The sequence below is a fragment of the Mustela nigripes genome, chromosome 1, assembly GCF_022355385.1.
Source record: "Mustela nigripes isolate SB6536 chromosome 1, MUSNIG.SB6536, whole genome shotgun sequence".
Taxonomy (NCBI): domain Eukaryota; kingdom Metazoa; phylum Chordata; class Mammalia; order Carnivora; family Mustelidae; genus Mustela; species Mustela nigripes.
In genome coordinates this window covers 121,208,275-121,235,439 of record NC_081557.1, presented here as the reverse complement: position 1 = coordinate 121,235,439, position 27,165 = coordinate 121,208,275, and the positions used below count along the sequence as shown (strand labels likewise).

Genomic DNA, 27,165 nt, shown 5'->3' with positions numbered 1-27,165 from the left:
CTCCGACAGACTACGTTCTATGAAGAAAAGTGCATTCTTTACCCAAATTTATTTAGAACTAAAAATGTGCCTAAGATTGTACCAGACTCTGGTGACACAAAGAGAGTAACAGTAGCTGACAGCCCATGAGTACTTTAAGAACCACAGAGCTTCCCAAAGCAAGAACCTAGCTATATCCTATAAATAGTAATTGTTTTCGGGCCCTCAGTTTTAGTTTCAGTAAAATGGGAATGATAATACATATCTCACAGGTTTGACGAGAAGTAAATGGAATGAAACTCGTAAAGGGTGTGAGATGCCCGGCACGTCACAGATGTTTAGAGCCAAGACTTAATTTTTTTTTTTTAATTTAAGTTGAAAAATTTTAAAATAAGCTAGAAATCTAACATATTACTAATTAAAATCGTTAATGAACAAAGCTTCGAACGTAAAAGACAACTGCCTGGAGAATCTTGGGGAGGCTACTTTTCAAAAACATGCTAAACCAGTAACCCCAGAAGGTGACTCAACTTCAAGAGGATGACTTTTTCCGCCGAAAACTACAATCCCCAGAATGCATCTAAACCAGCTCTAGGGAAGGGAGTCCGGCGCTCCCGCAAGGGATTATGGAACGTGTGGATTCCTTGCCTGAAGAGAGCGGTTCACCTGCCAAGGGCGGGAGAATCTTGGAGACCCCCTCCCGGATAGGCGGGGCAACGGCTAAAGAGCGACCAATCACCGAGCCAGCCCTTGGAGGGTCTGAAAAGCGGCGAATCAAAACGCAGCGGCTTCAGCCTTCACGGGCGCGCGGTAATTTGAATATAGTGGAGGAGAAACGGGCTCCACCGGAGAGATTCCCGGCTTCGAACCTCAGGTGAGCTGCGGGGGCCGAGGCGCGGGGCGGTAAGACTGAGGAGAACGGGAGATTCTGTGGAACGTGCGGGTGAATGTCAAGGAAAAAGGGCTTTAGCTGAGAGCTTGGCGCCGCGGCGGCTCGAGACCGAAACCACTCGGGGGTTCTCCGCACTTTGAGGTCACCGGGTTTCCATTTTTCTGACTTAAGGTTTCCTTGTCTTTTTGCCCTGACAGGGTTTGAGGACAGGCGCGCTTTTCTGTCATACCTTTCTTCATTCCTCTCCAGAAGAGTCCTCTCTTAAGCAGGGGCTCGACACTGACTTCCAGAGACCCCGGTTTTCTGCCTGTGTGTGACTTTTTTTTTTTTTTTTAATGTAACTAATCCGAAGGAAGGAGGAGAAACTACTGAGCAACATAACCAGGCTCTCTCATGCTCGAGGATTAATGTGCAGGATTGTGTTTATTTTCAGCAGCGGGAGGAGCTCCTAGTCTTTTATAAACAAGGCTTGCTGTAGGCTCCTCAGGAAGATGGGAGAGGATTATGCTAAACCCATTTTCTTGCATGAATTCTGAAGAAAAAGCTAGAAACGGTCTCTGCCTTCATTGAGCATTTGGGCTGTTGAGGAAGAAAGTTAAACCACCAAGAAGATGTGTTAAATGTCGTATTAAGGAAGTGTGGGGTCTGGTGAGGGAAATCACAGGAAGATATCCCGGTAGAGTATTTAAACTTGGTGTTAATTAATCCGGCTAACTAAAGGGGAAACTGTGCCCTGAAATGGAATTTGAAAAAACAAAACAAAACAAAACTTCTTCCTTGGTGGGATCATTTTCCAGCTTGAAACATGTACTAATTCTTTTATTTCTTCTTCTTAATTGCTACTGTGAGACCGTGTTTTCCTTTTTTTTTTTTTTTAAACCTTTCAAATATTTATTAAACTGATTTTCTTTTTAAAGTACCTCTCCATCAAAAAAACTTTTTCAGACTCTGAAAGTATAATTTTGATAGCAGTGACTTTTATACATATTGGATAAATTTGGTTGTTATAATTTTCCTGTTGCTTTTAGGAGTCCAATTAAGAAGATGTCAGCTTTTACTCCAAGAAAAAGGAAGCAGCATTCTTCAAACTATGACAAGTGAGTCTCATCCCATGGTTAGAAACTCCTAAAAAAGTAAAATCCACCTTTTTGTCTTTCTTATATTTCCTTTCTTTTTCTTAAAATCTCCATTATTCCACTTATCTACTTGTGGCTATAGCAACATTTTAAATTCCAATTCGAGGGCGCCTGGGTGGCTCAGTGGGTTAAGCCGCTGCCTTCGGCTCAGGTCATGATCTCAGGGTCCTGGGATCGAGTCCCCCATTGGCCTCTCTGCTCAGCAGGGAGCCTGCTTCCTCCTCTCCTCTCTGCCTGCCTCTCTGCCTACTTGTGATCTCTCTCTGTCAAATAAGTAAATTAAAAAATCTTTAAAAAAACAAATAAATAAATTCCAATTCGAATCTGGAAATACTGTAAACTTTCAAAATTAATTGTTCAGTGCCTTTGGAGAGAATCAGGAAGAGCTGTTTTCTCTGACTTGGAAATGTATGTTAAATCTTTTATTACCTTCCTCCTTTCTGTTCTCTTATAATAATTAACATAGTGGTTTTCATTCAGTACTTTTCTGTGAACAATCTTAGAAAGTCTGTTTACTCACTGCTTACTACATGTCATAATAGGAGATAAATTACTCTGCATAGAACAGGCTTGAGAGGGTCAGTTTATTACATAGAATTAATAATTTTAGGGAACTTGTAGTCAGTTAAGCCTGGTGAGCTCTGAATATATGGCCAAAACTTACAAATAGGTTTTAAAGCAAGGGCGTGCCACGATATAAAAGCTTTTTTATTAACAGTGTTTGTTATTGTAAGCATTATTGGGAATTTACTTTTGAAAAATATTTGAATGTTTTGGTAAAGACACAATTTGATAATCCTGTTTAATAAATAATGTGTATGGATGGATGTTTGGTAGAGAAGATGTATTATTTTTAGTATGACAGGCAAGTATGGTTGTTTATTACTTAGCAATAGATTGCCATAAAATTGAAGCACGATGATACTTAAAGATGGACTTTCTTTTCATAGCCTATTATCAGACATTCCATCAAAGAAATTAATTCTGGACTTTGCTGAGAATATACTTCCATCACCTGACCAAAATTCTATTTGCCAAAGAAGTGATAACAGTGAAGAAAAGGCACATTGCTCTCAACAAGGCCATTTCCTTTCAAGTCCACTCGAAACAACTAAAAAAACCAAATTTCCACCTGCAAATCAAGGTTCGCCATTTAAATCTGCTGTGTCTACTGTATCCTTTTATAACAAAGACAAGTGGTACCTCAACCCATTAGAAAGAAAGCTGATAAAAGAGAGTAGATCCATTTGTCTAAAAACTAATAATGAAGACAAATCGTTTCCCGTTGTGACAGAAAAAATGCAGGGAAAACCAGTCTGCTCCAAGAGATTGAATAAAAAACCACAGAAGAGTTTAACTTCTAAGTGTCAACCAAAATACAAATGCATCAAGCCTCTATCAAAGAATTCTAAAAATTCTAAGCAAAATCAAGTGGCCTATAAGCCAATTACAGAGAAAGAGAATAGTTATTATTCAGCTCAAAATAATCTGAATGCTCCTCGGGTTCTAAGCCAAAAAGTCAAACCACAAGTTACACTTCAGGGTGGAGCGGCATTTTTTGTTAGTAGAAAAAAGCCCTGTCTTAGAAAATTGTCTCTGGAAAACAAGCCATTATTGGGACTCACACAAAAGAATATATCAGAAGTGATTGAAGATTCTGATGTAGAGACTGTCAGTAAAAGAAAAAATTTTGAGACAAGGCAAGTGCCAAAGTGCTTGTTACTAGAAAAAGAACCGAACGTCGAGCTACTTCATGCAAGAAGTAAAAATGAAAAATTAATAAAGGTAAAGAAAACCAAATATGTAACTTTAAAAATAATTAAAACTTCAGTATACGTAATATATATGTTTACATAATACGGTTGAAAAAAAATTTTATTTTCTTTATTGTCCAAAGGACTGTTTTATGAAGCCAAATAGTATGTTTAATCACCACAAAAGAATATAGGGGCAGGGTGGAATGATGGGACTTTTGCTCTCTTTTTTGGCTTAAGGAAACCTAAACATTTTCTTGCATTAGGTATGCATTTCATTAAATCCCCTTATTACTGAAGTCCAGAGAAGCTTAGCAATTTTTACTTGGTAGTATTTTTAGAAAGTCGAAATAACAAAACCAGGGTAGTAGTTTTTCAGTCTATGAGCATATTGCTTTTGTTTGTTTCAGCTCATTATTTAAAGTGCTAGATTCTAGAACATTTAGAGAAGACAAAGTACAACTTTTTTTTAATACCTTGTTTTTGCTGGCTAAGCCATGACATTATGATTTTACTAATTCTTCCTATTTTTTCTGTCAAAAAACACCCCTATATCTTGACTGGAGTTTTGGGTTTTGGTGATGTAAGTGTTTAAGTTAATCAAAACTGATCAGATTGTATACTTTATATCTGTGGACTTTATATAAATGTACCTAAGTTTTTAAATATGCACAATTCAGGGTAAAATTCTCAATTTAGCAAAACCAAGTGGTGGTGTGGGGGTAGTTTCTACATTTCCACCCATCCATCTTATTGTTAGTATTCTCCCTATCTGTTTAGTAATAGAGAACATTTACACAGAGACCTGATGAATTCTTGGCAACTGTCTTTTTTGCCTTATTTTCTTTTCTGAACTTCCTTTTGAGGGGCTGGGTATTGGGTTCTGTCTAGTTTTCAGTAATCTTTGAGAAGCTGGGTTTTTGTGCATCTTAAATTTGTGAAACTGAGCTCTGCTCAAGATTCTTAATAATTTGTTAAGTACCTACTAATAGTATTCATCTCATCTAGCCAAGGATGAATCCTCTTTTCGTTTGTTGGTACATCACCTTTCCCCAACTCATTATGGTGCCCTGAGAAATGGTGAACTGATGTGTTGTCCTATTTCTACTGAGATGTAATGGTCTTGAATAAGAGTTCTACTTTGATCAAAAGGGGTTATTTCCTTTCCCCTCAAGCTACATATTCTGAGTCTTACCAAATTAGTAGTGTTAGTGAAATACTTGAGAGTGTTTTCTACTTTGCTTTTCTCCACTTCCCTGCTACTGCCCAAACAGGTAGGATTTGGAAGTCTCTCCAGCTACTCCAGAGTGGGTTTTTTTGTTTTGTTTTTTGTTTTTTTTCCCCTTGGCTGCCTCTTTTTTTAAAGTTCATGACAGAAGGTTGTTCCTTCCAGTTTGGTGGCTGCTGGGGAAATTTTTGCCAATTTTTTTTTTTTTAAACTTCACTATCATAGAAGGGATGTTTTATAATCTTCAATCTACCATCTTTACCAGGAAATGTAATATGTTTTTGACAGGATGACAATTACAGTATTAAATATGTGCCCTCTGTCTTTTAAAAGATTATGTACATTTAGTAAACAGAGAGGAAATTTCCTTAAAGTAGTCTGGAAATTGAGGATTTAAAATCAATTTAAAAGTGTAATTTATAATAAACTTGATATTTTGCTTTAGGGATAAATCTATTGGGATTCATTCATGAGATAGAAAATAATTTAAGAATTATAACTTTCCTTTAATTTTCCCTATTCATTATTTTCAGGATTCATTAGGTGGAGTAGTTTCTTTAAGAGAATGTAAACCTAATGAAAATAAGTGTTTTCCTTCAGAGGATTCTCTCAGTGAAAACAAGGCAGGTAAGTAAGAGAAAACTTCTCAAAATGAATTTATTTACTTGTACTGATAATTCATGTGTCAATATGGAATTATATACTGTAATATATTGTGAGGTTTTTTATTTAGTATGTGAGCTTCTGTTTTGTATCTTTGTGTTTATCTCAGTAACACTGTTATCAATGGTAAGCATTGCAATGCATTTTGAAGACAAGGAGAACTTGGGCTGGAATTTAAGACAAAATACTGATGCATAATTGGTCTATGCGATTTGGCCAAGTTACTTAGAACTTGGTCTTCTCATCACACCTACCCTACCTATCTTTTACCCAAAATAATAGGAAGGAGTAAAACCAATTTATGTTATATATATGTGATCAAAACCCTGTTGTAAATAAGCATAATTTACAAAACCATAGAAAGAACACTGAAATGGGCATCAGGAACCTTAGGATTTTGTCTAGGTCTGCCACTGTTTAACTGTGTGATCTAGGGAGGAGATGGCTAAAGTAAGGGGTTGGTCTTCATTTTTAAATTTCTCTTAGTTCTGAAATCCCATTATTAACTCGTGGTGTCATTGTTCAAATAACCAGTATTTACTAAACTATGAATATACAGACAGGTTAATTAACATTTTATTTACCAACATTTTATTTACCAACCAGATTCTTGGTAACTTGACCTTGTTGGCTATATCTGTAATTTTGGAAATAAATTAAATTCAAGGGGTATATATGTTGACTATGAGAAAACTGCAGTTTATAGGAAGAAAATAAAGATAAAACTAAAAGCATAATCTGGAACTATAGAACGTAACAGGACTTAATGATATACACAGAAGGATTGTTCATAATGATAATTCTGAAATACATGGTTAATAACTAGTATTTACTAGGTGATGAATATGGTTTAGGCAGTGCTAAGTGTTTAGTATGGGTTGTGCTATTATTGATATAATAGAACATGTAACAGAACAATAATGGCTTTCTCTTTGCAGTAGTTATAATGTTTTCTTTTAAAATAAATTTATTTCAGTACACTAAGTCCATTTAAAGAAAAATATTTAATGAATAAAAAATAATACAGATGGCATAAGGATATGGTAAGATTCATAAAGGCAGTATACAAATGGTAAAAGTTTAATTTGTACTTCATAATTAGTTTATCATTTCTCACAATAACCCTAGGAAATGGGTTTGTATGCCCATTTTATAGAAGAGGAAAGAGACTTAGGTTAAGTAACTTAGCCACAGCAGATCAGACCTGTTTTGGCCTTGTTTCTAGAGAATGAGCTCTATTTTTCAATGTGAAGTTTAAAGTTTGCTTTTTTCTACAGAGCCCACTGCAACATATTTTTCTCTAGTCAACTACTATTTTAACTTCGATCTTTAAAACTTTTTTTTTTAAGATTTTATTTATTTGATAGAGAAAGCAGGGAGATCAGCAAAGGGAGAAGCAAGCCCCACACTGAGCAGGGAACCCAATGTGGGGCTTGATCCCAGGACCCTGAGATCATGACCCAAATCTAAGGCAGATGATCAAGGGACTGAACCACTCAGGCCCCCCCATCTTGACTTAATTTTTATGGAAAGTGCTGTCAGGTTTTTTTGCATATGACTGCACCCATTTGTTGACTGTCCTTTCTCAGCTTAATTACTTTTGCTTCTTTGTCAAAAGTCGGTTGGCTGTATGTGTGTAGGTCTGTTTGGTGCTCTCTATTTTGTTCCATTGATCTATTTGTCCTTTTGCCAATACCATATGGTTTTGATTACTTGTTAAGTCTTGAAATCAAGCAATTTGAATACTTTGGTCATATTAACGTTTAAAATTTTATGATTTAAAGCTTTGAGTTTATGTGATAAATTATTGTCATTTTTTCCCCCTCCCAGTTTCTCCTGAGTCCATTGTTTATCCCATCTTCAGTGTGTCTCCTGTCAGTACAAAAAGGTAGGGATTGCTCTTCTTTAATGTTTAAGTTGTTTTTAATTTTGGGTCCTCTGGGTATCTTTCTTTCTTGCATTCTTTAATTTGGAGAATATTTTTTTTCCTCCCCACTAAGGGAATATTGAAAATAAGATGAAATCAGGTCCTCTCATAGAAACTTCGTAAGAACCTAAGAGTTGAGAGAAGGGAAAAATCTTTATGGGTTTGAGCAATAATAATTGTTAGCTTTTTTTTAAATAAAGATTTTGTTTATTTGAGCGAGAGAGAGCATGAGTAAGGGAGAGGCACAGAGGAAGAGGGAGAAGCAGACTCCCCACTGAGGAGGGAGCCTGATGTTGGTCTCAATCCCAGGACCCAGAGATCATGACCTGATCCAAAGGCAGACAGATGCTTAACCAACTGAGCCTTCTAGGCACTCCATTTTGCTAACGTTTTTATACAGTACCTGACCCATAGTAAATAGTTTATATTCTTTATCTCACTTGATTCTTACAGTAACCTAGAAGGTAGGTAGTATTAATAATTTTTTAATAATTTCATTTTCAGCTGAGGAAACAATTGCACAACTCTTAGGTATAACAACTTTTAATAGCCATGATTTGAATCCATATCTGAATTAAAGCCCATTCAGCTATATTGTCTTTCCTGGGTGATAATATATTAATAATAGTTCATGTTTAACAAGCATTTATAGCTTCACGATGTAGGTACCATTATTACATTATTACCTGTTTTATAGACTGGGAAACTGGCCAGAGGAGTGAGTAACTCGCAGCAGTTCAGTGCTCTTATAAATGCCAGCTGAAGCTACCACTATCCTAGTCAAAGCTAAGACTGGGTTGAGGGAGCATTGGCAGGTGTGAGCAGGATAGGTGGAAAAGCTCTGGAAAAGAAGTTTCTTATAGTCTTAACATCTTCCTAAGTAGTTTTGCTCCTTCTCTCCGTACTTGATTATAAATAGCAAGGTATTGAGCAAGGAGCTTGTAACTAAGTTTTACTTTCAGGACACCTTAACTTCTGTCACCTCAGAGACTGGGTTGGGTAGACAACTTTCTCTCTTCAAAGGCCATTTTGCGGGTTTTTGTACGTTTCCATTTTTTCATCTATGTCTTCTTTCATGAGTATTTATTGCGAATTGAAACCTGCCACAATTGACTGACAAAACTATATACACTAATCTAGCCTAAGGAGATACTAGGATACTATTGCTTGAATTGCTCAAAATTTCTCTTTATGTAGGATCCAAAAGGTCAAATCTCATCAATCCCTTACAGTTTAACCTATGATTTTTAATTTAGGTAGGTTACAGATTCTCCAGGCACCTTGTCTCACATTTTTTTTTGTTCATTCACTCATTTGGCCAACATTTAGAGTACTACGCGGTACTGAACTGTACTGAGTTTTGGAGCTGTGAAGATAAATAACACATGGTCCTATCATTGAAGTTATGGTTGGAGGAAGACCGGTATTTAAATGAGTACATATAATAAAGTGTTAAAATTACTAGGATAGAATAAAGGGGGTGCCTGGCTGGCTCAGTCACTTGGGCATTTGCCTTCAGCTCAGGTCATGATCTCAGGGTCCTGGGATTGAGCCCTGCATTGGACTCCTTGCTCAGTGGGGTGTCTGCTTCTCCCTCTGTGCCTTACCCCTTGCTTGTGCTCTCTCTCTTTCTCTTTCATAAATAAATAAAATTATAAGAAAAAAAAATAGATTGTGGTCATACATGCAGGGGTGGGAAGAGTTGAGTTCCTTAGCAAAGTTTGCATAAACAGGAGGGGTTAAATCAACCTAGAGAATGTGTTTTATTTTGCAGGTGTGTACCATTAGAGGTATGTCAGGTCAGTTTAAAAGCATCATATCTAGCATTTTTTAAAAGGAATAATGCATCTCTCACACTTATTTTCAGTAAGTCGTTTAGTGGAAATTCTTTGTTTTTAGTTTTATATATGTGTATTGGTCAAAATGTAAAATACATTTCTTACCAAAATATTGCCAAATCAGTCTGAAAAATATTATTCTAGTCAAATGATAACAGGGTTGGTTGGCTTAGCCTTAAAGCACTGGACAGGATTTTTTCTAGTGTTTGTTTATTTAACTTGTTAGTTTTCTCTGAATCTCTTGCTTTGGGCCCTTGGTTTTTTACTTGCTAATTTTCTTTTACCTCTACCCTCCACAGATTTTTATTCCTTTCATTCTTGGAAACCAAGGTCCTTTCATTATAAGATAAGAGTTACAAACTCGGCCTACAGAGACTGGTGAAGAGTGCATACCTCATCTAAAAGAGCATGCACGCTATTAGTTACATTCTTTGAAGAAATAGTGGTCTGGTGATATTATAGTGTCTCTTGCAATATTGAAAATACACATTTTTAAGTGAAGTCTGTAGATTTTGAAATATTGGTAGCTAATCCAAAGTTTTAAACATTGTGTAAGCCAAACAAAACATACCTGCTAGCTGGATTTGGCCTAGTTTACAACCTCTATAACCCAATCCCAACATTCTTTCCTAATGAGAACAGGTTGCTTCAACACCATCTATCCAGCCAAAATATTTTTTTCCTAAGTATTTGAGAACAGTGGAGTAGTGCATTTGGTATGAGGACAAGTGAATATATTAGCCTCATTCAGCTGCTCAAGTAAAGAGTTGTTAGATCATGAAATGCTGGTGACTGACTTCCTGTGGAACTGTGAGGTTCAATAATAAATCTGCTTATTTTGTATGGTGTTAGGAATTTCTTTATGCCTACATTGGTAGCATTATGCCTACATGTCCTAAAATTTGGTAAAGAAAAAAAAAAATTTTTTTTTTCACTTTTTAAGAAGGAAGTCAACTTATAGCTATGTATGTACATGTGATACTTTCGATGAGAGTCCCTTGGATTTTGAGTTAGAAGATAAGGATTTGTGTCTTACTGCCATTCTTTACTACTTTGCCTGGATGAAACTACTGATCCTCTCTGCGTGGGTTTCAGGTTTCTCTTTGTTCTGAGCCATATTCATTAAGTTACTGTCAATAAAGAGCAATAAAAATTGCAAGGTTCTCTGCAAGTATTATATACATATGTGTTTTCATTGTAAGTCCTTAGACATTTTTAATTTATTAAATAATTAAATGCTATTAAATATTAAATAATAATTAATTTTCATTTCAAAGATCTTTAGTTGAAGAACAGTCTTCTGTGGAATCCATCATATCTGCTAACTCCTTGAAACAGATCAGTATGCAGAAAAGTACTAATACCAGAGATACAAATAAAGGAACAAAAGAGCAGCTCATCATTGTGAGTAAATTTAAAACAAAGCTTCTCCTGTTTTGTGGCTCTCACATACAGAACATGAAGTCAGACATGTTGGCTTAGCGTAGTTAACATGGTTTAGAGACATTTTGAGTTTTGTAAATGCCAGCTTTGTTGTAGTGATAGCCTTTAAAGTTAGTAGAGTAGATTTTCAGACTCATAATGTTAGGCAATGCTAGTAATTTAGTAGAATACTGATGAATAAGTTGTCTCCAGATAAGGAAAATTATTAGTGATCCACAAAAGATGTAATGAGCATAGCCACACTGTATTAGACCTGGGCTTGGCAAATGATGGCTATAAACCAAATCTGAACTATATGGCCTGTAAACTAAGAACAACTTTGACGTTTTTAAAGGGTTGGCAAAAAGAAAAAGAGAAGAATATGAGACAAAAGGAGCCTAAAATATTTTCTGTCTTTCCCCTTGCAGCAAAAGTTTTCCAGCCCCAGTATTCATTCAGAACTTGGTGTTTTTAGTAGCATTAAGTATTGCCTTATGAGATAAAATGGAAATTAATAAGCCATAAAATTGAATATTCCTGACTATCCTATAGTCATGAATTTAACTGTGCTTTTTCTGATCTTTTATTATGTATTACATTTGGGGTTTTTTTTATTAACTCTTAGGGGAAAGAATTTTAATATTTTGAGTCACTTAAGGAAAAAGTACTATATAACGAATATACAAGTCCTGAGATTTTTGCCCTACCCCTTTGAAACAAGGCCTTTTCAGATCTTTCATTTAAGAGCTTAATAAAGAGGCTCTATTGTTCATCTTAACTATTGTCTTTATGATTTAATTTGATTCCTTCTAGAACTATGGGTCCAGGCAAGGAATCTTGATTTTTTTATATTATCAAAGAAATAGTTTCATTTCTTTCATCAATTTATTGCATTTTTAAGTTTCTTCTCATTCCATTATTTTTAGGAGATGGGGGAGGAGCATATAATAACCAGACTTTCATTTAGTATTTCACTCATGCCGGCATAAAAGAAAAATAGGGAGAAATTTGAGTGAGTGGTTACATAAACTAAACATAGAGCTATTTGTGATATGTTTAAGATGGGCTTTCTCTTTTCTTTTCCCACATATAGGACGCAGGTCAGAAACACTTTGGAGCCACCATGTGTAAGTCTTGTGGCATGATCTATACTCCTTCCAGCCCTGAAGATGAACTGCAGCATGTTCAGCATCACTACAGATTTCTGGAGGGCATCAAATACACTGTAAGTCAGAAATAGTCTTTCAGTTTGGTCTAAAAGTAAAACTGCCTTAGAAGTTATATTTCTTTTTAAAATAAATAAATAAATACGTATATGTGTGTGTGTGTGTATACATATATATTTTTTCTTTTGCTTAGATGTTGAAAAGGCATATATGATCCATAAATAATATCATCTGTAGTTTCATTGTCTTAATATTTGAGGCTGACGATACTCAAAAGCTGAATTTTAATAAAAGTGCCAGTTCAAACTTTCTATCCTAATATAAGGGAAGTATTGTTCTAGGTTGAGTGAACACCCTATTCCTAAGTCTAGCCTTTTGAGCAGAGCTGAACCATGAGGATACAAAACTGAAAGACTTGAAACCCTCACTTCCCTGGACCTCCTCACTTTACTTTCTTCTTTGTAGATAGGATTAGAAAAATAGCTTTTCTGTGACTTCTTCAGACTCTTTTCTTTTCTCATAGGAGAGGTTCCATCTTTTTATTAAGCACCTTTCTAGTCCAGTACATCCACTTGTTGGCTTTGTGATGGTTCCTGCTACTCAAATGCATTTCCTTTTTTCTTCTATTTTTAGTGTGGTTTATTAAAACTGCTTATTCTAGCCCTCCCCCACCTTCCTACTGCTATTAAGTCATCATTTTTTCTCTATATTGCTATGAAGGGCTCTTTAATTGACTTCGTCTTATTTTGTAGTAAATTATGTACATGTCTCCCACTAGGGTGTCCGCCTCCTGAGGACTGGCATTTTATTTTAGGCATCTTTTATTTCCCTTTTCACATTCCTTTACATGGATCATGTCTTTTTTCATAGCATTCATTGTTCAACTTTTTGTTCTCTCCAGACTGTTTGATGGTTTTTTTCCCCCTTCTTCAATTAAACTGTGACTTTTTTCTTTTTGTCAGGGCTGGAAAAAAGAACGTGTAGTAGCACAGTTTTGGGATGGGAAAATTGTGTTGGTCCTGCCACGTGATCCAAGTTATGCTATTAGAAAGGTATGAAACATTAGTTTTTAATCCTTATTCTCCTCCTACTCCCTATTTCTCCTCTCACCAAGAAATCAACCTAAGTATAAAATACCATTCCTAAGGGCTAATCCACTTCAGTGCACATGCATCTTTTAAAATATAAATAAATAAATATTAAACATTAATTAAAAATTAACATAATAAAAGGTGCACTTTCATTCTGGTTTATATAAAACTAAAGTAAAAATTATAAGACAAAATGTCAGTAAAAGATTAAAGAAAACAGTTGTCTGTTTTATCTTTTACCTTTATTTTCACTTATGAAAGATAAATTAAGCTTTTTAATATTGAGAAATTGCCCCCGTAGTCTTTTTCTGTATTGGTATTGTTGTTTCTTGGGCGGGATGTTGCGCCCCCAGTAAACAATGAAAAAAGCTGAAACAATCTCTTCTGGCACTTCCCACTCGTTGCTCCCCCAGGAGTCTGAATTTCTTTCCGCTGAGAGTAATATATAAAATCAGTTTTTCAGACCCTGTTTCCAGAGTGACAGATACATGCAATAGTGAAGTAATTTGGGGAGTGTGTAAATTTAGGAAATAGAGGTAAAGGAGGCTAAAATGAGAGTAATCATAAATTAATCACTTCTCATGTCTGACATCGTTAGGTAGAAGATGTCCAAGAACTGGTCGATAATGAATTGGGTTTCCACCAAGTTGTTCCCAGATGTCCAAACAAAACCAAGACGTTTCTCTTCATATCTGATGAAAAGAGAGTAGTTGGGTGTTTAATTGCAGAGCCCATCAAACAGGTATGGTATATGTCTTTTAAATTATTGTCATAACATGTGAGCAAAATAAAGCAGTTGGGTGAAATCTCAATAAGCATTTTAAGCATGCTACCATTAATGACTTTTTTCCCTACTAAAGTATCCTTGACCATGTGGATAATTGAAGTCATTTATTTCTATTAGATTTGGCATTTTGTCATATGTAAGCAGAGTAAGTCAGTCTTAGGTTCATGTAGTCCTCTCCATACCTGGGCTGTAAAATACAGGGATTTTAAATAAACAAATCTATAGAGCCCAGATATTGAACATGTGGCTTAATGCAGGTCAATATATCTGGCAAAAAATTATTGTTCCTTAATTAGCATCTATTTTAAGTGCTAATTAGCAATGTTCTGGAAGAAGAGTTGGCAAACTTTCATCCCATGGACCAAGTGAAGCCCACCACCTGTTTTATAAATAAAATTTTAGGGGCACCTGGGTGGCTCAGAGGTTTAAAGCCTCTGCCTTGAGCTCAGGTCATGATCCCAGGGTCCTGGAATTGAGCCCCACATCAGGCTCTCTGCTCAGCAGGGAGCCTGCTCCCTCCTCTCTCTCTGCCTGCCTCTCTGCCTACTTGTGATCTGTCAAATAAATAAATAAAATCTTTAAAAAAAAATTTATTGGAACATAGCTATGCTTTTTAATTTCCTATTATCTAAGGTTGCTTTTGTAACAGAGACCACGTGGCTCAAAGCGCCTAAAATACTTACAACTTGGCCTTTCACAAGAAAAGTTTGCCAACATTTGTTCTAGACTAAAGAGAGATAGTTTTTGTCTTGAAGGAGCTTACAGTATAATCTTTAGCTAAAGAGAACTATAGTTCAAATATGTTTTTTTTTTTTTACCAGACTTTATAGTATTCTACCCTTATGTCTCCTTTTAAAAATACTGTTTCATTGTCTTAAAATGAAATTTACGTAAATGTATCCTTTACCTTTGTATAGGTCTTCCCTTTCTCCTCTCATTTCTACAACCTTTTTTTTTAATTTTTTTTAAAGATCACATGTACTTATTTGAGAGAGAGCATGCGCACAATCGGGAGGTGGGCAGAGGGAAAGGAAGAACAAAATTCCTGGCTGAGCTGGGAGTTGGCTGCAGGGCCCAATCCCAGAACCTTAGGATCATGACCTGAGCCAAAGTCAGATGCTTAACAGACAGAGTCACCGAGGCACCCTTCATTTCTACTATCTTTATTGTTCTTCCTTATTTTCTCTTTTTAATCTGCCTTTTCATTGTGTATATATGTGATACCCATAAATATGTGTGTGTATGTGGAAACGTGTGTGTATATATACGAGATATATACACAATATTTGTGTGTATATATGTGAGGTATATACAGACATATCCACATATACACACACATAATATAGGGTGTCTTGTGGGTTTATCAGAAAATGGAGAGAAAAGTTACTGGTTTGTATTAGTGATCAATTTGGCTTTTTCTTTCATTTTAAGGAAGTAGACTATTTATGTAGTGATGATAGGCAAATACAGCCAAATATATTCTCTTCTACTTTTTATTTCTTATTTCAAAAGCAAAGTTTTCTTGATGTTAGTTAAAAATTAAGTACCCACCTATCAGAATAGCTACATTTAAAAATAGTGACAATATCAAATGCTGGCAAAGATGCAGGGAAACTAGATCTTTTAGACATTGTTGAAGGAACATAAAATGTTAAGACTGAAAAACATTTGCCAGTTTTTGTTTTTTTTGTTTTTTGTTTTTTTTTTTAAGATTTATTTATTTCAGAGAGAGGGAGAGAGTGCCTGTATGTGCACCCAGTAGGGAAGGGCAGAGGGAAAAAAAGAGGGAGTCCCAAGCAGACTCCATGCCAGACCCAGTGCCAGGGCAGGACTCGATCTCACAACCCTGAGATCACAACCCAAGCCAAAGCCATGAGTTTAACACTCAATGAACTGCACCACCAGGCACCTTGGCAATTCGTTAGAAAATTAATCATACATTTTGCATATGACCCAACAATCCTATCCCTGGGCATTTATCCCAGAGAAATGGAAACTTACTCTACACAAAAGCCCATACCTGATTTTTTTTTTAACAATTTTATTTATTTGACAGAGATCACAAGTAGACAGAGAGGCAGGCAGAAGCGGTGGGGTTGGGGGGAAGCAGGCTCCCTGCTGAGCAGAGAGCCTGATGCGTGGCTCCATCCCAGGACCCTGAGATCATGACCTGAGCTAAAGGCAGAGGCTTAACCCACTGAGCCACCCAGATACCCCCCATAACTGAATGTTGATAGCAGCTTTATTTGTAGTAGTCCAAGCCTGAAAACAATGAAAGTATTCTTCAGTAGGGAATGATTACACAACTGGTACATCCATACAGTGGAATATGACTTAGCAATAAAAAAGAACAAACTATTGATATATGCAACAACTTGGATAGATGTCAAGGGCATTGTGCTAGTGAAAAAAAAAAACATGATCTCAGAAGGTCACCTGAAGTATGATTCCACTTAAATGACATCCTCAAAATAACAGAATTATAGAGATAACAGATTGAAGTAGCCAGGTTTAGAGCTGCTGAAGGAAAAAAGATGGGTGACACTGTACAGAGGCAGCAAGAGAAAGATCTTTGAAATGATACAGTAGCTCTGTACGGATTGGCTGTGGTGCTGCTTAAATGAATATACAGGTATGATGAATTGTTCCCTGACATGGAACTATATGCATACATTATACCTATGTTAATTCCTTGGTTTTCGTATTGTATTTTTTTTTTTTTAAAGATTTTTATTTATTTATTTGACAGAGATCACAAGTAGGCAGAGAGGCCGGCAGAGAGAGAAGGAGAAGCAGGCTCCCTACTGAGCAGAGAGCCTGATGTGGGGCTCAGTCCCAGGACCCTGGGATCATGACCTGAGTTGAAGGCAGAGGCTTTAAGACACTGAGCCACCCAGGTGCCCCTTGGTATTGTATTACAGTTAGGAAAGATATAACCACTGGAGGAAACCCGGTGAAGGATACATTATTTCAAAATAGAAAGTTTAAAAAAAATCCTTAAATACCAACCAAATTTCATAGTTAATTTGCAAAAATCTTCTTTAGTATAGTCAGTTTTTTGGGATATCATAAATATGGTTGAGGCTGGAGAGAATGGGAGAAGTTTACGTACTAGATTAAAAGTAAGAGTCTGATTTTTCTAATTTTTTAATCAGAAGGAAGTTTCATAATGGTATATAATACTCTAGAATGTAGGAATATCTCAACAGCACTAGTTTTTGTTTTTAAGCATTGTGTGACTAAATGGATAAGAATTCAAAAAGTATCAGAATTTTAACATTTTTGGTGAAGGTATATAACAGGATTAATTTTAAATATTTAAGTTTTAAGGAATGGCTTTTAAAAAGAAATATGAACACAGCTGTTTTTGTTAGCTCTAGATGTGTCTGTATATCATTGTAGGCCTTCCGTGTCCTTTCTGAACCAACTGGTCCAGGATCCCCAAGCTCTAAAGAATGTCACCGGGCTTGGCAATGTTCAGATGTACCAGAGCCTGCAGTCTGTGGAATAAGTAGAATCTGGGTCTTCAGACTGAAACGAAGAAAGCGCATTGCACGACGATTGGTAGATACTCTCAGGTAAGAAATAAAATAAAATGGATCTAGACCCAGATTAGCTTTCCCATAAACTTTCCCAGCTCATGAGTCAAAGGGAATGATGTTATTAAAACACTTTTGTTTAAATATTACCAAAGTCAGGCTAAGGCAAGTGTTGGCACTGGGGGGGAAACGCGGTTTAGGGCACAACATTCCAAGTTGAAACATGATAACCCAGAGCTACTCAAACTACCTGTGGTGAAAAACTAGTTTAATTATAGACCAACCCTTTAATAAAAACAATAAAATGAGATGAATTGCTAGAAAATGAAATAGAAAATAAGAAATATAAGCCCAAATTTTTATTAGATTCAACAGAGGTAAATAAAAGTAATAAGGTAAATAACATTGCAATAAATACACTTTATACAAACAAAATTCAAGTTTAAAAAATAACTATATATATTGTACTTGTTCATTGACTAGTGGGTGACCAGGTATAATTAATGAAGACTTACTCTAATTCACGGGTGCAACTAAATGTAAAAGTGAATTAGCAAGGCAGCACATAAAATGGGAGAAAATATTTGCAAATCCTTCATTAAAAAAGGGTCTCGTATATCCAGTATATATGAAAGAATACTTACTACACATCAATAAAAAGACAGGGAGCCCAACTTCAAGATGGGCAAAAGATTTCAGTATACAGTTCTCCAAAGAAAAAATACATATGGCTTCTATCAGGGATTTGCAAACCCAAACCACAATGAGATACCACTTCACACTCACTAGCGTGATTATAAGGTTTTTTATTTTTAAGAGGGAAAATAACAAATATGGGTCAAGATATATAGGAAATTGAAATCCTTGCATGTTGCTGGTAGGAATGTAGGATGGTACAGCTACTGTGGGATAGTCAAGTAGTTTCTCAAAAAACTAAACTCTTAACCATATGACCCAGCAATTCTACTCCTAAGGTATATACTCAAAAGAAATGAACGCATGTGTCCATATAAAAACTAATACATAAAGCTTCATAACAGCGTTTTTTGTAAGAGCCAAAAAGTGTAAATAGCCAAATTCATGATTAACTGATATATATATAATGTGGAATTTCCATGCAATAATACAATGGAATATTATTTTGCCACAAAAAGGAATGAAGTGTTAACCTGTACTACAACATGGATGAACCTTGGAAACGGTATGCTAATTGGGAAAGCCAATCACAAAAAAAACCCATATTATATGATTCTATTTACAAAAAATATCTAGAACAGGCAAATCCATAGATAGAAAATAGACTAGGAGTTTCAGACTAGGAGTTTCCAGGGACTAAGGACAAGGTGAGCAGAGAGTGATTATAAATAGGTACAGGGTTGCTTTTTGGGGTGATGAAAATGTTCTGGAATGGATATTGGTGGTAGTTTCACTGTTGTGTGAATATCCAAAAAAAACACTGAATTGTACACTTGTAAAGGGTTTTATGATATATGAATTATATCTCAATAAAAAACAGTGATTTGCTATTTTAAACTCCCAGGTGCACATTTTCAATAACATTTAATTATTTGAAGTTTCTTCCATGACAGATGAACTTAACTTCTTGCTTCATAATGTACCTACCTGATCTAGGTTGGCTGGATGAGTTTCGCAAAACTTCCCCTCGACCCGAAATCAAGGTTACAATCCAATGACCACACTTTGATCAGACCAGAAACCAGGCTTCAAGTAGCACTCGTCTAGCATTTTGAGTCCTGTTTACTTTTTAAAACCAAAACCGCTGCGGGATCCAGTGTTGGGCCATCATCCTAGTCCCCTACACATGCCTTATAAAGGGGAGCAGTGAGAAAAGTTAGTGTCTGTAAGATTTTTGACAGTTAATTATGAAATACCTCTACTTTCTGTGTATTAAGAGATGCATGCCTTTGGCATAGGGAATACCAATATCAAATCATCTTCACCAGCCCGTAGTACAGTGCTTCTCAAATGGGAACGTGCGTATGAGTCACCTGGGGATCTTGTTAAAATGCAGGTGTGAGGGGCACCTGGGTGGCTCAGTGGGTTAGGCCGCTGCCTTCGGCTCAAGTCACGATCTCAGGGTCCTGGGATCGAGTCCCGCATCGGGCTCTCTGCTCAGCAGGGAGCCTGCTTCCCTCTCTCTTTGCCTGCCTCTCTGTCTACTGTGACCTCTCTCTGTCAAATAAATAAATAAAATCTTAAAAAAAATGCAGGTGTGATTCAGAGATTCGAGTGGGGCCTGAGAATCTGCATTCCTATGGGGCTCTCAGGGTCTGATGAACGTTTCTGGTCTATAGATCATACTTTGGGTACCCAAGCAATAGGTTATCCATAAGCAATAATGAATAAAAATTACGTTGCCTTCAATGAAAAAATAAAAGCACATTCATTTGAGAACATCTCTTTCTTTTCATGTTCATGAGTTAAAGCTACAGGCAGCATAATTGGCAGCTATCCTGTATAAGAGGAGCTTTGGGCTCAACTCTCTCATCTATACAGGCAATACATCTTTAAATCCTCGCAAGAGTTGAATATTGTTCCTAGTTGTTTTACCTAAGAAGCAACTGAGACTCACCTGGGATTATTAATACACGTCTACACTGATAGGCCAATAGAAGGACAGAGTTAGGGCTCAAACCCACAGATCTAATGTTCTTTCCACAGCTGATACCACTTATAAAGATAGAAAGACCTGTTGAATCAAACCAATATTTTGCCTTGGATTCTAGTAAATTTAGCAATAAACTTTGTATGAAATTGCTTAGTATACCATATGCTTATATCTTCTAATTGAATCCAATCTTTGGTTTTATATTTTTTTTAACTAATTTCAAGCCTGTAGGAGTAGCAAGAATAGTAAAAAGAAACCCTTATTTACCTTTGCCCAGATTCATCAAGTTTCAACATTTACTTTCTTCCTGAATTATTTAGAAGTGAGTTATGTACATTATGCCTCTTCAGCTCCTCTTACTTCAGTGTGTATTTCTTAAGACCAAAGATAAAAGGTAGTCTCTTTCGTAAGCATACTTCAGTCATCAAACACAGGGTATTGAATGGGAATGTAATGCTTTCATGAATGTATAGTTCATATTTCTGTTTTGGCATTTGTCTCAAATGTCCTTCATAGCACTTTTTTTCCCTGCCAGGATCACATTGCACATAGTTGTCCTAGCTCTTTCGTCTTCATCTTCCTTCACTTGGACCAGTTTCTTAGTCTTTGTCTTCTATGGCATTGAAGAATTTGAAGAGTACTGGCGGGTTATTTTTGGAATATCCCTCAATTTTGTTGAATTCTTTTAACCATTTGATTTTATAACTGTTAATCCTAGCTGAGCTGGGTCAGGAGAGTTGTGGTCAAATACAGGTTACCTTTTGCCTCCTTAAAGCTCTGAGCGTGTGAGTGTAGTTGAGGAGAATAGTTGTTAAAATTATTGATGGTAGCTTTTTGGTTTTAATGAACTGTTGCTTTTAGTCAGCAATATTATTGTCTATTCATTGCTCATCATCATGGATCCCCCGGCATCAGCTAGCTGGTTTTTATGGTTCCTTTTGCCTCTCAGCAGAATTTTATCTGGACCTCAGTTTGCTCATCTGTGAAATGGTATCATTAAACTTCCATCTCTAAAATCTAAGGCATTAAATCACTTTATCGTTTAATAATTTTAACTTTAATCAAGGGTATTTAAGGGGATTGAAATTTTATAATTGGATTGCTTTAAAATAAATTATAATGATTAACCAGAATTTTAAGTTTGTTCCATTGTTAAATTGTCTTTCCGTCTTTAGGAATTGCTTCATGTTTGGCTGTTTCCTCAAGATTGACGATATAGCGTTTTCTGACCCAACACCAGATGGCAAGTTATTTGCAACCAAATACTGCAACACCCCTAATTTCCTTGTATACAATTTTAATAGTTGAAGTCAATGTCTATTATCAAACAGTTACTGTGTGGATGAGTTCAGACAGCCCCATGTCATATAATGTGAACTATTTGACAAATATCAAAATAAATCTGTTAAGACACATATACACACATAAACCTGTATCAGTTTTGTTCCTTATGAATTGAAAAGTGAGGGATAAATTTGTTAAAAATTATCTGGGGATTCAAAAAAGAAAAAGAAAACTTTGGATAATATACTGACAAGCGCTGGAATCCTTAATTATGAAACTTTGTAGCTATAGCTGGAAAATGGCGTGCCTCCTACTAAAAGCATTGGCAAAGCTAGTTTCCACAGATACATACCCATTTTATAAAGCATACTTTTGCACCAGGATTATCTCATGCTTAATCAGAAGCAAATAGCAAAATTTAAAATGTGCAAATAATTTCAATGCCTGGTCTTTAAATTTAATTCCTGAATTCTGTACAGAAAGTTCTCACTTTATAGGTATCGGCTGGAGGAACTCAGTTGAAACAGATATAGAAAGTATTTTGAATTTTTAATTTGTGAGAGGGCTTTTCCATCTTTATGGTAAAGAAAGTGTAAGATTTCCATATCCTTTTATGTAGAACAGAATTCTATAGCTTAAGGTTTTAATCCTTTCAAAAATCCTATTAAGCAAAATGTACCTGTCACTAGATCTGATTACAGTTAAACGTAGTAATTGTACTGTTGTCATTTCATGACTTTCGGGAGTGTGAAAATGCTCATTGTGCTGCTTACCTTCAGTGTGCTCGTTGTTGGGGATTGATGGCATTAACAGAATGGACCCCCAGTTTTATTAGACGATTCATATGGTTATATTTTTAATATGTTTGCATGTTTAAAATACATCTGACTTGTTCTGAGTCTGGCAAATATGCTGACAAAGTCAATAGTAATATATAACTGAGGTCAGTAAATCAATGTATCTAGGCGGAACGGGCAGAAAATGTGATGACATTATGTAAACACATCAGTACGCACACATTTTTCTAGAATAATTCTTGGATACTTTGAAGAGCAAAGAATATTGTTTTGATTCTAAAATTCATATAACTGCTTATCTGGTGGTAGGACTCTAGAGAAATAGTTTTCCAGATTATAACTCTAGAATCAGTTCATCTTCATTCTTCTATTTGCCTGTAATTTAACATGTTCCCCAGACTTAAAAGCCTGGATTCCAAAAAGAATGTGGAAGTGTTAAAATGTCTGTTATATGCAAACATTTTAATGCTGTTTTCTGCACTGCTGTTTTTGTTTTAAATATTTTATTTAAGAATTTTTATTAACATTATATTGCTTGCTTTTAATGCTTTGTGATAAATCAATTAAAATTCCTTTCAGTGTTCTCTGTCTGTTCTCTATTTTTTTTTTTTAAAGATTTTATTTATTTATTTGACAACAGGAGAGATCACAAGCAGGCAGAGAGGCAGGCAGAGGGGGAAGCAGGCTCCTCGCCAAGCGGAGAGCCCAATGTGGAGCTTGATCCCAGGATCCTGAGATCATGACCTAAGCCAAAGTCAGAGGCTAAACCCACTGAGCCACCCAGGCGCCCCTCTGTCTGTTCTCTTATACAACCAAATGTATTGATTTTCTTTCTAAATTATTTTTGTGATTATAGAAACAGTATATGCTCATTGATTGTAAAAACTGATCATTGGAAACATATCCACACAAAAACTGCCCAATGGAGATTTATAGCAGCTATATTCATAATTGCTAAAACTTGGAAGTCATCAGGGTGACCTTCAGTAGATGAAAGTACATCCAGACAATGGGGTATTACTCAGTGCTAAAAAGAAATGAAATATTAAGCCCCAAAAAGGCACAGAGAAACCTTACTCTGAATTAATGAAAGAAGCCAATGTGAAAAGGTTACATACTGTATGATTCCAACTGTATGATTTTCTGGAAAAGATAAAACTATGGAGATAGTAAAAACATCAGGTGTTTATAGGGAGGGAAGGATGAATTGGAGGAACACAGGATTTTTAAGACAGTGAAACTAGTCTATATGACACTGTAAGCGTGGATACATCTCAAACATTTGTCCAAACCCATAGAATGGACAATACCAAGAGTAACCCCTAATTTGTCAGTATAGGTTCATCAGCTGCAACAAATGTACCACTCTCATAGGGGATGTTGATAGTTGGGGGAGGCTGTGCATGTGAGGCGGGGAAAGGAGTATATGGAAATCTCTGCTTCCTCCTAATTTTGCTTGAACTTAAAAATTGCTCTAAAAAAATAAAATCTTCCTAAAACAAAATTTAAAAAAAGGACAGTCTGAAAAATTATTATAACCAATGAGACATAACATCTAAACATAATATGAGATCCTAGAATGGAAGAGGACATTAGTTGAAAATCAAGTAAATCTAAATTAAGTACTAAGTATACTTTAGTTAATGTATCAGTATTGGTTCGTTGGTTTTTTAATTGTGACAAATATACCAATGTAAAATGTTGACATTTAGGGGAAGCTGGGTGTGGGGTATATAGGAATTCTCTTTGCAGTTTTTCTATAAATCTAAACCTTCTTTAAAAGTTTATTTTTAAAAATGTACACCTCAGTTATCAAACAACTTCATAATTACTACCCTGGTTAAAAAAAAAAAAAAAAAACCCACTCAGAAGTCTCATGTTCTCTTCAATCATTATTTTCCTCAAATGTTACTATCCTTTTTTTTAAAGATTGTGTTTATTTGAGAGACAGAGTAAGAGAGAGAACATGAGCAGGTGAGGGGCACTGGGAGAAGCAGACTCCCTGTTAAGCAGGGATCCCCATGCAGGGCTCCATCCCCAGACTCCAGGATCATGACCTGAGCCGAAGGCAGACGTCCAACTGACTGAGCCACCCAGGTGCCCCTACCGTTTGTTTTTGGCTTTTTTTTTTTTTTTAAGACTTTATTTATTTGAGAGAAAGAGCACAAGCAGGAGGAGAGGCAGGGGCTGGGGAAAGATAGAAGTACACTCCCTGCCATGGGGAGCCCAACTTGGGGCTTGATCCCAGGACCTTGGGATCATGGGATCATGACTTGAGCCAAAGGCAGATGGCTTAACCAACTGAGCCACCCAGGTGCCCTGTAACTACCTACTGATGTCTCAAATTTTAGTCTGTTTTTTAACTTTATATAAATTGAATATGTTGTCAAGATGCATCCATGTTATTCCATCTAGCTGAAACCCATTTTCATTGCTGTATATTCTATTATAAGAATATACCGTAATTTATACTACTGTTGATGAGCATCTTTGGTTGTGACTACTGAGCTATTTATTTTTGATTTGCAAACTTTGTCATAGATTGTGTCCAATATATGGGTCCATTTCTTTTTTTTTCTTTTTTTTTTTTTTTAAAGATTTTATTTTATTTGACAGACAGAGATCATAAGTAGGCAGAGAGGCAGGTAGAGAGAGAGGGAAGCAGGCTCCCTGCTGAGCAGAGAGGCCGGATTCGGGGCTTGATCCCAGGACCCTGAGATCACGACCCGAGCCGAAGGCAGAGGCCCTAACCCACTGAGCCACCCAGGCGCCCCTGGGTCCATTTCTGCCTGTTTACTCCCACTAGCCTTGTGGGTTTTCCTTATTGCACATTGTGTTATTACATTCTTGACGTTGGTATTATAAATGCTCCCACTTTTTTTTTCCTACACAAGTATTGGTCTTGGGGCACCTGAGTGGCTGAGTCAGTTAAGTGTCTGCTTTTGGCTCAGGTTATGATCCCAGGGTCATGGGATGGAGTCTCACATCCCCGCATTGGGCTCCCTGCTCAGTGGGGAGCCCGCTTCTCCCTCTACCTGCTCTGCCTGTTGCTTGCCCTGCTTGTACTCTCTCTGACAAATAAAATCTTAAAAAAAAAAAAAAAGTATTGGGTCTATTCTTGGTCCTTTGCATTTTCATGTATAGTTTACAATTAAAAAGCTCTCAAAAAGCCATCACCAATTCAAAAAAACAACTATTGGGATTTTACTAGAATAACATCAAATTGTATTGGCCAATTTGGGAAAGATTGTGGAAGCTATTTTATCTTTTATTTGTACACATGTTATATTTCCCCATTTATTTAGTTTCTCTGTAATTTGGGGCTTTCTTGTTAGATGTCTTGTGTAATTTATATAGATTTATTCATTTGATCCTTTCTTTGAAGCCACTGGAAGTAAAGTTATTGAAGTTTCATTTGTTTGCTGATAAAATAAAACTGACTTTTCTGTATTTGACCTTGTATTCAGCAGCCTTTCTAAATTTATTTAATCCAAAGTTTCATCTGTAGATTCTTTTGGATTTTCAGTTTTGAATTAATGTCTCATTCCATTTTATGTAGGAAAAGCTTTCAACATTTCACTCTTGTCTTAGTTGGGCGCTATAACAAAAGTACCATGGCCTGGGTGGCTTAAACTATTTCTCACAGTTCCTGAGGCTGGTAAGTCCAAGATCAAGGCACTGGCAGATCAAGGGCCTGGGGAGATCCTACTTCCTGCCTTGCTGCAGCCTCACAGGACAGAGATCATATCTCTGTCAAGGACAGTAAGTCCACTCCTGAGGGCTCTGCCTTTATGACCTAATGACCTTTCAAATGTTCCCCCTTCCAGACACTATGACGTTCCGGATTGATTAGGCTTCAACCTGAATTTTAGGGGACATAAACTTTCTATTCTTGGTAACTATAAAATGTTAACTTTGACTTGTTAGATGCAGACACACTTAAGGAATCTCCTCTTCTCTGTTTTTAGGTTTGGTGTTTTTTTTTTTTTTAAGATTTTATTTATTTATTTGGTAGACAGAAATCACAAGTGGGCAAGAGAGGCCGGCAGGGAGGAGAGGAGGAAGCAGCAAGCTGTCCGTGGAGCAGAGAGCCTGATGTGGAGCTCGATCCCAGGTCCCTGGGATCATGACCTGAACCCGAAAGCAGAGGCTTTTAACCCCCTAAGCCACCCAGGCACCCCTGTTTTTAGGTTTCTGAGAGGCTTTTATTTTTATTTTCTAAGCTTTCAAATGTCTTTAACTATTTTATCAAAATTTTCTTCATTGGGCGAATATGATTACATTGATCTTTGAATGTTAAGTCAACCTGGTCTTGCTGAAATAATTCTCAACTTGGCCTTGAGGTTTTTATGTTACTGGTTTTGGTTTACTAATACTTTTGGATTGTTTTCAGCTGTTCATGAATGAGACTGAGTATCTGTAGGGTATGCACTGTTACCTTTTTTCACTAGTGATGCCTTTTTTACTCTGATGACTCTTACTAAAGCTTATTAGGCTTATGAATTTTATTTGTATCTTCAAAGAACTTTTGACACTATTGATTCTATTATAGGTTTGTTTTCTGTTTTATTTGGTAGATTTTGTTTTTAAATTTATGCTCATTTCATCCCTTCTATTGGGAGTTTTGTTTTTCCTATGTACTTAGCTTGCCAATTTTTCAGGGTTTTAATAGCATTTAAGACTATAAATCTCTATAAAGCACCATTTTAGCTGCACCCTCAAGTTTTTAGGTATAGTGTATGATTACTTAAAAATCTCTTCTAGTGAGGTGCTTCGGTGGCTGTCGTTGGGTATCTGCCTTCAGCTCAGGTCATGATCGCAGGGTCCTGGGATTGAGCTCCGCATCAGGCTCCCTGCTCTGTGGGGAACCTGTTTCTCCCTCTCCCACCCCACCTTGCTTGTGTGCCCTCTCTTGCTGGGTCTCTGTCAAATAAAGAAAGAAAATCTTAAAAACAAACAAACAAAAACCTCTTCTAGGAGCACCTGGGTGGCTCAGTCTGTTAAGCATCTGCCTTCAGCTCAGGTCATGATCC

The 27,165-nt window shown here is 36.4% G+C and overlaps 1 protein-coding gene across 1 annotated transcript; it reads left to right on the top strand.

The window, feature by feature from the left end:
* Positions 1–644: 644 nt before the first annotated feature.
* ESCO2 (establishment of sister chromatid cohesion N-acetyltransferase 2) lies at positions 645–22,715 on the top strand. The gene is made up of 11 exons (XM_059393577.1): positions 645–853; positions 1,900–1,968; positions 2,958–3,792; positions 5,523–5,616; positions 7,483–7,540; positions 10,695–10,821; positions 11,933–12,064; positions 12,968–13,057; positions 13,695–13,838; positions 17,286–17,461; positions 21,227–22,715. Exons 2-11 carry the CDS (start codon positions 1,916–1,918, stop codon positions 21,357–21,359), a joined length of 1,842 nt encoding a protein of 613 aa, XP_059249560.1. The 5' UTR covers positions 645–853; positions 1,900–1,915; the 3' UTR covers positions 21,360–22,715.
* The last annotated feature ends 4,450 nt before the right edge of the window (positions 22,716–27,165 follow it).